This window comes from Arachis ipaensis, chromosome B7 (assembly GCF_059453495.1).
Source record: "Arachis ipaensis isolate K30076 ecotype BB chromosome B7, ASM5945349v1, whole genome shotgun sequence".
NCBI classification, from domain to species: domain Eukaryota; kingdom Viridiplantae; phylum Streptophyta; class Magnoliopsida; order Fabales; family Fabaceae; genus Arachis; species Arachis ipaensis.
In genome coordinates, this window is record NC_142442.1 from 45,604,901 (window position 1) to 45,616,503 (window position 11,603).

The 11,603-nt window shown below is 32.6% G+C and overlaps 1 protein-coding gene across 1 annotated transcript; it reads left to right on the forward strand.

The window, feature by feature from the left end:
• The first annotated feature begins 1,504 nt into the window (after positions 1 to 1,504).
• LOC107609943 (transcription factor bHLH96) lies at positions 1,505 to 6,428 on the forward strand. Its single transcript, XM_016312009.3, has 3 exons — positions 1,505 to 2,422; positions 2,768 to 3,190; positions 5,866 to 6,428. The coding sequence occupies exons 1-3, from the start codon at positions 1,961 to 1,963 to the stop codon at positions 5,977 to 5,979; spliced, it is 999 nt and encodes a 332-aa protein (XP_016167495.1). The 5' UTR covers positions 1,505 to 1,960; the 3' UTR covers positions 5,980 to 6,428.
• The last annotated feature ends 5,175 nt before the right edge of the window (positions 6,429 to 11,603 follow it).

The window sequence follows — 11,603 nt, forward strand, 5'->3', positions numbered from 1 at the left end:
GATTATTTCAACTACTCACATTTTATATATAGTTAAATAGATAAATCGTTAGGTATCAATTTATACGGTATATTATGTTACCCATAACCTAACAATTTAGTCATCATCTCAAAATATGTTTGACATAAGTTTAGCCCCTCAACAAATAAATACGTCCAAACCGTCTATATTATGTGAAATTAGTTTAGTCGATTAGCTTCGCCAGTTAAAAGATGTGATTTTGGAGAAAGAAAAGTGAAAGAGAGCTTAAAAATTGTAAACTTTTTTTGTTAAGTTTAGAATGAATAAGGAAGAATGATTTAAAGGATTTATTATATATTTTTATAATTTTATCTTTTACTAGAATATTAGAGATAAAAAGGTAAATGATAATATAATAATTTATTAGTAGAGAAATAAAAAGGTAAATTAAATTAAAATAATATAAAGAATTTAATTTTGAACATTGTTAATGTAAATATTTTATATAATTATGTAATTACATCCGTTTTTTTAGATGATTATTCATACAGTCAAGATAAAAAGTAATTGTTTATGCTAGTATAACTTTACGTAATAGAATACAAGTATTAAAATTAAATTCTATTATAAAATTGTCAATTTAAAAACATTTAAAAACAGAGATAGAGTTTAGAGTGTATATAAAACCACCAAAAATCTTACCCTCTAAAAATAGAAAGCATAAACAAAGTATAACCTTTAAAAACCTATTTTTGCTCTCCTAAATCTCCTAAACTAAAAAACTAAGGAACACACACTTAAAAAGAGCTAAATATTTTAAGCTGTATTTGCTTTGTATTTTTATTTTATTTTATTTTTTAAATATTTTTTGTTTTTTAAATTTTGTGAAAAAAAAAGGAAAAATAGGAAATAAAAATAGAAAGTAGAATTTTATTGTTTTCACTTTTTCTTTCACAAAATTCAAAAAAGAGAAAATACTAAAAATAAAAATAGAAAATAAAAACGCAAACCAAACATATCTGAGCTTTCTAAAAAATTTGTAATAGTTATTTTTTTAAAAGATACATGGCACTTTATGAATTTATTTGATATCATATGTATTTTCAAAAATAAAAATATTTTACATTTAATTTATTAAGAATTGAACTAACATCACTTTATTAAAGACTGTCATAAAATCATTTTTTCTAAGTTTAAATTGATAGGAGGAAGTATATTAATAGATATATATCTAATATATTTATTCACACAAAAATCTCTTTTATATTTGTGTGATCAAATTTTAAATTTTTAATTTATAGAAATTCTAATATCATATTATAAAATTATCTTTTTAAAAAATTTAAAATATAGAAGAAGATACATCAATAATTTTTTTTAATAATTAATACATGAATAAGTTTATTTTTAATTATTATTGTCAGAAGTTTTTTAGGTTAAGTATCTTATATCACATGTATTTTAGTGACCAATACTTGTTGAGTTTCTGAGTTTTTTTTTTTTTTATTTTTTGGTTTCCCTACTAACAATGCAAACTAAAGGCAGAGGCCTTTTTTAGAAAGGAAAAAAAAAATACAATCCTGCTTAAAGTTTAAACTAAAGACAGGGCTAACTTGATGAGGCGATGATGCAATATAAAAGGGCTACGTTGTTTGCTCTGTTAGCTAGGACTACATTGCTTCTCCTTTCCCATTTTCGCCTTCCTTCCTTCTCCAAATTCATCTTCCTTTCTTCTTTGCCACTTAAATCCTTCACCTTCATCATCTTCATCTTCACCATCCATACTTTCCTTTACAACTTTCTACATCTCTTTTCCCTCTGTCTTGCTTTTCTTTTTTTTTTTTTCTTTCTCTCTTGTTATTTTTAAGCTTTCATCATTTTGGGGAACAAAGAGGGGCGTCCTTTCAACAATTACTTGAAATTCAACTCTATATCTCATTTGAGCCTGAATTCCGTGTTCAACTCCCATCAGTATTGAAGTAAGAATAGTTTATATACAATGGCTTTGGAAGCAGTGGTTTTCCCACAAGATCCACTTTCTTATACTTGTAACAAGGATAACTATTTGTACTCCATAGCTGCAAGTGGTGGACCTTGGAGCAACCATGAAGAACCCTACGGTAATAATGTCACAGATTCCATGGACCAATGGGATTCTTACAACTCGAATTCCTCCCCTGAGCCTTGCATCACCACCATTGATCACGATCAAGCATCGGTTCCTGGAGCTAACAATTCCCCCCTTGCCCCTGTAGAAGCCGCCACGAGTAGCAACACAGTTGCTGCTGGGGCGGCTTCCACGGGGCGACGCAAGAGGAGGCGTACGAAAAGCGTGAAGAACAAGGAGGAGATTGAGAACCAAAGGATGACCCACATTGCAGTTGAGAGAAACCGAAGAAAACAGATGAATGAGTACCTGGCTGTACTTAGATCCTTGATGCCTCCCTCTTATGTACAAAGGGTCAGTTTCTCTTTTACACCCTCCAAAATTTATCTGCACACTTTTTTGTTCCGTTTTTATCCTCCGCTGCTTACTGCCTTTGATTTAAAAAAAAAATGGAATAATATCAAATTATGTGAATTGTATTTAATATTTATTCTCTTTTTGAACAAATCTTTATAGGCAAAAAAAAAAAAAAAATTGAATTCAGTGTAAATAAAAAAATGAAAAAAAAAACTTGTTAGTTAGAAATCCAAACTAAATGACCATGACGTGAAATATTCAAATTTAATTTTAATTTTGAAAATAAACTGATCCATGATCTTATTAATTACTTTGCCTTGTTTACAAAACCGTAAAAAACAGGGTGATCAAGCGTCTATTATTGGTGGCGCAATTAACTTTGTGAAGGAGCTAGAACAGCTTGTACAGTGCATGAACGGCCAAAAGAAAACAAAACAAGAACACCACAACAACACTGTACCCTTTGCCGAGTTCTTCATGTTCCCTCAGTACTCAACACACGCCACTCGTTATTGCAACAACGACAACACGGTGTACCCGCCGTGCATCGAGGCGGGCACGAAGAAGCCATCGTGGTCGTCGACGGCCGCGGTCGACATAGAAGTGTCGTTGGTAGATAGCCATGCTAACATGAAGATATTGTCAAAGAAGCAACATGGTTTGCTTGTGAAGATGGTTATTGGACTACAAAATCTGGGTTTCACCATTCTCCACCTTAATGTTACAACCGCTAATGATATGGTCCTTACCTCAGTTAGTGTCAAGGTATAGTTGCTTCCCTTTCATTTTGCTAACGATAATTTAATTAAATATATCAAATAATCTAATAACTTTTAATTATTAATTTTATATGAAAATAACTAAATTTAAATCTCTACATTTTGAATAAAATTACTAGTATAACTTCATCAATAATTATAAATAAATGTTCAAAAGCAATTTTCTAAAGGTGAAAGGATGAGAAAGCATTACACTGTTACTAAATTGTGGCCTATGGTAAATTAAAGTATGTATTAAATAAATGAGATACTAATGTTGCTTGAAGTGTTCAAATTATATAACATTATTCAAAGCACCAATAATAACGTAAAATTGTTGCTATTTTCTTGTTAATCAAGATGACGTAAGAAGGTCGGTCTAGTTAAACTGAGGTAGATTCAAGCTAAGATCCTTTATCATATCAATAAACTTATTTGTACATAATAAATCAAAATATTTGTAACAGCAAAATATAACTAAGTCGAGAATTGTAGGACAATTTATTTAATCACATTCCTATTTTTAGATAATTTTATGTTGGATATGAAAAATAATTATTTTTAAAAGAGTTATAATACATAAATAATTGAGATATAAAATTTAGGTTTAATTATTCTATTGGTTCCTTTAATTTCGCAAACTTTTTAATTAGATCCTTATACTTTTTTTCTTTTAATTGGGTCTCCGCACTAATTTTTTTTCAATTGAGTTCCTACACTTTTTTTTTTATTTGAGTCCTTGAACTAATTTTTTTAGTTGAGTCCCTATACAATTAAGTCAATTACTACCAAGAGGAATCTAATTGAAAAAAAAATTTGGTGCAGGGACCCAATTAAAAGAAAAAAAAAAGTATAGAGACCTAATTAAAAATTTTGCGAAATTATAGGAACCAACAGAATAATTAAACCTAAAATTTATTTATGCTAATAATGCATCAAAATTAATTTTATTAAAAAAGCTCAAATTATCAACATATTTTCGAAAAAAAAATTTCAGTCAATTTTTTTTAGCTATCAACAAATTTTGTCCATAAAACATATGTTAGTTTAAGAATATATAATTAGTAAAGAGGTAACTACCAAATTGGTACCCGAAAGATTCTGGCGCTGACAAAATGGTACCTGACTTTTGTTATTGACAAAATAGTCCCTAAAAAATTTTAAAATTTGACAAGCGTGTCCCCGAGCTCGCCGGAGCAAATTTTCGGCAAGCACAATGCTGACATGGCCACCGTATTTTGGTGACCTGGCAAGCCACCTCCCAAACCCTAATTCCTCCTTCCCCAACGCAGACTCCCTTTCCTCTTCCTCCCCATTGCAGTCCCCAATACACACTCCCCCCTTCCCTTTCCTTCCCCATCGCAGTCCTCTTCCCTCTCCCTCCCTCTCATATCATCTCATCTCATCTCATTTCTGCAACGAAAAAGAACAAAAATCTGATACCTCAAAATCACATCCCTTCACAGCATTCACAAACCAAAACGAAAATTGGAGAAGAAGAAGAAGAAAAAGAAGAAGAAGGAATAATGGATCTAGCACTAGAGGAGTTACAATTCCTGAACATCCCAGAAATCTTGAGAGAATCAATCTCAATTTCAAAAAGATCACTGAAGATGTTCTACCTCATAACCCTAACCCTAATTTTCCTCTCTGATTCGCAATCCTCGCACACTCACTCTTCACACACCCATTTCTCACTTAGTTTCAGAACCCTTATCAGGACTCTTCCCAGGCTAACCATGAATGGACTCTTCTCCTCACAATTCAGTTCTGCTATCTTCTCTTCCTCTTCGCCTTCTCTCTCATCTCCATCACCGCCGTCGTCTTCACCGTCGCTTCCCTCTACACCAACAAAGATGTCTCCCTTTTCTCCACCGTCTTCGCAATCTCCAAAGTCTTCAAGCATTTTGTTCATCACTTACCTCTGGGTCACAATTTTGATGTTTATCTATAATTTTGTCTTCGTGATTTCCTTGATTTTGCTTATTATAGCAATTGATATCCTTCTCTTCCTTTGCTGTTTTTTGCGGTTATTGTGAATGTGTTGGTCATTGTGAATCTGGATGTATGATCAAAAGAAAAGAAATTTGGGGGGTTTGTAACTGAATTTTTTTCTTCTTTTTCTATCTGTGTCTTTATATGATCTGCGATGAGAGGAAGAGGGAAAGGGGCTGCGATGGAAAGGAAAAGGGCAGGGAGAGTGTGCGTTAGGGGGCTGCGATGGGAGGAAGAGAAAAGGGGGTTGCGATGGGAGGGAGGGGGAGGGGGTTGCGTTGGGTAGGGGGGTGGGTTGCGATGGGGAGGAAGAGGAAAGGGAGTCTGCGTTGGGGAAGGAGGAATTAGGGTTTGGGAGGTGGCTTGACAAGTCACCAAAATACGGTGGCCATGTCAGCATTGTGCTTGCCGGAGATTTGCTCCGACGAGCTCGGAGACACGCTTGTCAAATTTTAAAATCTTTTAGGGACTATTTTGTCAATAACAAAAGTCAGGTACCATTTTGTCAGCGCCAGAATCTTTCGGGTACCGATTTGGTAGTTACCTCAATTAGTAAAAATGATTGCTCTAGTATTATATTTATTTATATATTACTATAAGGTTTTTCTTTTCTTTAAATTTCTTATAAAAAAAGTACCAATTCCTATATCCTCATATATTCATTTATTTCTTTTTTTATTGGAACAGGTGGAGGAAGGGAGTCAGCTGAATACAGTGGATGAAATCGCAGCTTCTGTGAATGAACTATTACGCACAATCCATGAAGAAGTTCCTCTCTACGCTGATCATCATCAATTATAAGCTTAAAAAAAAAAGAGTTGCATCTTCTAATTAATATAATATAAAACAATATTGTGCAAAATAACTTTAATAATATCCATGTGTACAGGCATCATCGGTTTCGATCGTTCACCAGTTTGGATGGAATAACATTAACAAGTGTTCCATTATTTTCGGCATAAGGAAGATGCTTGCTTAGTTATAGGTTTATTTTATTATTATTATTATTATTATTATTATTATTATTATTATTATTATTATTTTTTCCCTATATGTTTATCTCTTTCCTCAGTTGCAAGAAATTATCACCAACAAAGAGAGATGGAGGAAACAACCAAAGTAATACATGTTGTATTGTTGGAGCCCATTTTAGATTCTACTTGTAGCTAGGGTGTATCATCATCATCATTTACCAACTTGTGAATTATTAATCGTTATTTTCTATGATAATATGATCATCATTTAATTAATTAGTTTCCTTGGAATGTTTGTGGTTTTCATCTTTTATTAAATGCGCTTGTGTATAATTGTTGTATAACACTATAAATTATTATTCTTCCGGTTTTCACGAGACCCATATGTTAGATAACTCGTATTAATAACTAAAATTGACCACTCTATATATGTATTATATATAGTAGACTATGCTTTAAAAGAGGCATAGTATCAGTGATATATGTAGAGATCATGTTATTGCATTATAAGAGTAATATTCCTCCGTTTAATTTTTTTATCATTTTTACATGCAAGCATTAACGGATCCAAATTAAACACAAAAAGGTATATTTAGATACGAAGGATGTTACATGATACCCTAATAAAATTTATTATATTTGGATTAATTTTTAGCTAATTTTAGACATTAAAAATTAAATTTTAAATTTTAAACATTAAATTATAAATTCTAATAATATAAAAATAAAATATTAACATAAAATATTAGCTAATATTAACAAAAAGTATTAATTCTTAATTTTTTCTTTAAATATATTAATATTTGTATTATTTAAAAGATAAGAGTGACTAATGTAAGAAAATCAATTTTTTATATTAAATTTTAGAATTTAAATTATAAGTTTTTAGCTCTAAATTATAAATTATAAAATTTTAAAAAGTAAAAAAGTTTTAAAATTGAAAAAAAAAATTAACTAATGTTAACTAAGTCATTTCTTATCGTTTCTCTATCTAAAACCAACAGAATATAATATTGGGGGTTGGACTTTAGTGAGAGAATATAATGTAAGTAAAAGCGCCAAGAAGAAACATTCATGAATTATTTTTTCTGATCAGTGTACTTCTCTTATATATATTGCTTTTTTTTGGAATTATTTGGACATGATAATGCTTTTGGAAACAGTGAAACAGGGTAAAGTAGTAAAGTGTTATCTTCTCTTCAACATATGAGTTGGAAATCGAAATAGTGTCATATTTAAAAATGTTAAATAATTAATTTTTAATTTAACAGTATAAAAATAAAAAAATTAAATATTTAAAATTTGTTAAAATAAACAAGTTTGGTAAAAATTAAAAACCATAGAATTGATCTTTATTTTTATGTTCGAATGATAATTATAAAAGTAGAAAATAAAAATATGTAAATTAAAATTTACATAAAAAATTAATATATAAAACTACACATGCATGCTCATCGATAAGCATTCTGTACCTTAATTAATTTTATTCTCTAGCTAGCTAGCTGGACTAACTCAAGATGTAAAATTATTTATTCATTTGAGAGGCAAAAATATAAAAATGGGGGCCAATAGACAAAAAAATGCACATGGTCGGTCCACCTTTCAGAATGACACGAGGACATCACGAATCCATAATGTCGTAATTTGATAGTTTGATTTTTTAGTCGGTTTTTAATTTTAAGTAAACTATTATTTTTTATCTATAAAAATTAAAAATATTGAGATAGAAATTATTATTTGTATTAATGAAAGATTGGTTTTTACAAATAAAATTATCTAAACCTTAAATAATTAAATAAAATTTTCAAATTATTTTTGGTGAGTCTTATCATCTGCTGCTCTTTATCTATAGTTCTCTCTTTACGTCACAACTCACCCAAAACTAAAACTTTTTATTTTAATTTATTTTTCAATCATTCACTCAGAAGAAGGAGAAAAATCAAAAGAGGAGAGAGAAGGAAGAGGCGAAGGCACGAAAAGCCACTGTCGCCACTGTCGCCGTCGCGGGTTGACGAGGAATTGAGGCAGAAATGTTGAACCCGAGAAGACAGAGAGGGGAGAGAGATGGAAACAGAATGCGAAAGGGGGTTGAAGATCCCGAGGAGATGGCAATGACAGAGGTGCACTCGCAGTGATTTCCGTCGCAGCTGAAGGAGGCCGCCGCCGAGCTGCTCTTCTCGCTATGTCGCTGCTGCTACTGTAAACTCCATAGAATTAGCAAATAATTAGTCAATAAATTAATTTTTAATAAGAGAAATTAGAAATATGAATTTTATAATATAGGAGGTAGAAATAATTAAAATATAAATTTCAAAATTAATTTTAAAGAATTTGGTCTAAGATTGGCCCAAACGGATCGAACTGGTCGAAATAAGCCCAAACCAGACTTATGTGTACACGAATATGTTCTGTGTACGTGAGATAAAGGAAAATGCATGCCTACACGTACGTATGGCCCACGCATACGCAGGGCCCTATTTTTTAGCAAAAGTGAATTTTGTATTTTAAACATGCTTTTAAACCTTTAAACCTCTATTTTTACTCCTTTAGACCTTAAATATTAGTTTTGTGTATAGTGAAGATGTTAGGCTATAGAAAGAGGGTCATGTAGAGATGAAGAAAGTTTGAGAAGTGATGATTTAGGTGTAAGAACCGGAATTTTTCACGTAAAACCGTTTTGATAAAATAATTTTTAGTACCCGGAGTAGATTCAAAATTTAGAAGTTTCAATTTGAAAATATAAAGGTGAAATTTGATTTCAATGAATTTTTCTAAGTTAGAAAATGTATCCTTCGCGAAAGTTTTTTTTTAAATGGGTACCGAAGCTTAAGCCGGCAGTACCGGCTCTAGACTGTCTAGTACCATGTTTTGAGAAAAATAAGATTTTGAAAATTGATTTGTTGTTTTGAAAGAATAAAAATAATTTAGAATTGAAAATCGGGCACTAATTTTAAAGGTTTTGGCCTAAAGTGAGCCAAACGGATCTAAAACGCTAACGGGTTGGACCGGGTTCAAGTTGGGCCCAAGCCCAACATATATATGCATCCTTTAATGAGCTTTCAGCTCATTATACCCTAATGAAGAGAGGTGAGAAGAGAGAAGAGAAGGGGTGGGGTTTCACTATTCACCCCAACCTTGTTTTGATCATATCTTGAGCTACGGAGCTCTGATTGACGAGTTGTTTGCGGCCACGCGAAGCTGTTGTCGAGCTCTTCATTTATATTTAAGCAAAGCTGGTAAGAAATCACGTCTCATACTCTAGTTTTCTGCCCTAAGTAAATTCGTGTTTTTATGTTTGGTTTTTGAGTAGATTTTGTGATTTTGGTTGTTTAGGGGTGATCTAGTATTGAAATATTGTTGGATTTTATCCCTAATCTCATTGGGTAAGGTAAGGTTCACTAAACCCTTGTGTTTAGTTATTTTGTGAACCTTAAGTTTGATGTTGGTATGTTTTATGATGTTAGATTAAGTTTTGGTGTTTGTTGGAGTTGAATTGAGGCTTTGGTTCGAGCTTGGTGGCTTCGTTTTGATGTTTGGTGTATTTTGGGAATCGGCTAAGGTATGGTTTCGGTTTTCTTTATGTAATATGTAATGTTTCGTGAATCTTAGGCTAGTTGACCTTAAGATAGGATTGGATGTTTGGGTGTATATTTAACTGTATGTGATTTTGGTGATTCGAAGGTAAGTTGTGTGGTGGTGATGATGATATAGAGTTTTGGGATGTGGAATATATGAATTTTGATGTTGATTATTGATAATTAATGATTATGAAGATTGATGATGAATGTTGTGATTTATTATTGTTTATGAGGATTGTGGAAAAGTGAATGTTGATAATGGTTAATGATGATGAGAATAATGTGACGAGTAAACACTTTGATGAATTTGGGTAATGTTAGATATTGTTTGGTGATGGTTATTGAAATTGATGAGGTTTTGTTTTGGTTGTTGAGGTTGTTGTTGGTTGATGATGATTATGAGTGTGGATTTATGATTGAATTGGGAATTAGGGATTGATAGTGTGATATATGGTGTAATGGTTGAGTAATTTAGGTGTGAAATTGAGGAGAATGATATGAAATGGTAAGATGTTGGGTGTGGTAGTGTTTTATGATGATTGAGCAGATTTGATTTGGTTTTGAGTTGAGAGTTGGTTAAAATTAAGGTTTTGAGGTTTTTGGTAAAAATAGATTTTTGGTAAACTTTGACGGATCATAACTTGAGCCTTAATTTTCAAAATTTTTTGAAATTTGCTTTAAATTAAAGTTCATGGAAAAATATTTAAATTGATATAAAGTTTGTAAAATTTGGAGTTTTGTAGAGGAAGTTATGATCATTCAAAGTTTGGTGTCAAAATCTGAATTCTGTGCATGCTGCAGAATTTGTGATTTCTGGTTTGTGTGTGCACGCACAGCCTTGTGCGCACGCACACCCCTGTGAGTTTTTGAACCTGTGTACACGCACAGCCTTATGCGTACGCACACACAGGAAAATGCTCACTAATGGGAGCGCTAGCACGCCCTGTGCGCACACACAATCAACTAAGTTTGGCAAGCTGTGTGCACGCACAGCCCTGTGCACATGCACAGCCTTGTGAGCATGCACACGTTGGAAGGTGCACTCTGTTGAGGGCGTTCGCATACCTTTTGCGGGTGAATAAAGTTGGAATTTTTACTACCTGTGCGTACGCATACCTTTATGCGTACGCACACATTTGAAAACTTTCCTGGGCGTGCGCACGCATACCTCTGTGCGTACGCACATGCCCTATTTTTCAACTAAAACTTTGTTTTTGAACTATTTCACCTTCCTAACAAGCTTGTAACCTTCTATGACACCTATTTAAGACTCTTTGGCTTATTTTTTGGTATTAAAACATGGGAAAAGGTCCTAGGCGATTTACTTTGGTATTTCTTTGAAAAGTTAGAGAACGGAAGTTTAGGTTTCTGGCGCATTGAGGATGGGTTTAGTTGAGAGAGAAGGAAGTGAACTTGGTGATTACTGACAACGAATTGAGAAACTGATGAACTAATGAGTTCAGAATGGAATTAAGAACTGATGATTGTTATTATGAGTTGATGGATATTGAAGGAAAGTGTGCCAGGCACTATATCATTGGAATGTTGAGAATTGATAATTAAAAGTGATTTGAGATGAGAATAGTGATGACTGGTGATGATTTAAGGTCGATGGACTTGCTGGATGTGGATAGTGTGCCAGGAACTATATCCTCGGAATGATTTATGATGAAATAGATGTTGTTGTTGTTTTCCTTTTCTACCGCAAGAGTGTGCCAGGCACTATATCCTCGGAATGAGCATGCAAGTGTGCCAGGCACTATATCCTCAGAACGATAGTGTGATAGGCACTATATCATCGGAACAAAAGCGTGCCAGGTGCTATATCCTCGGACGTGGCAGAAAGGCGACATCCGGAAGGATGTGTCGGGTT

What these genes read in the sequence shown, in the direction of transcription:
- LOC107609943 (XM_016312009.3), top strand. Translation starts at nt 1,961, where the DNA reads ATGGCTTTGGAAGCAGTGGTTTTCCCACAAGATCCACTTTCTTATACT. An exon ending in CTCCCTCTTATGTACAAAGG is followed by an intron (nt 2,423 to 2,767) that starts GTCAGTTTCTCT and finishes CGTAAAAAACAG; the next exon opens with GGTGATCAAGCGTCTATTAT. An exon ending in TTACCTCAGTTAGTGTCAAG is followed by an intron (nt 3,191 to 5,865) that starts GTATAGTTGCTT and finishes TTATTGGAACAG; the next exon opens with GTGGAGGAAGGGAGTCAGCT.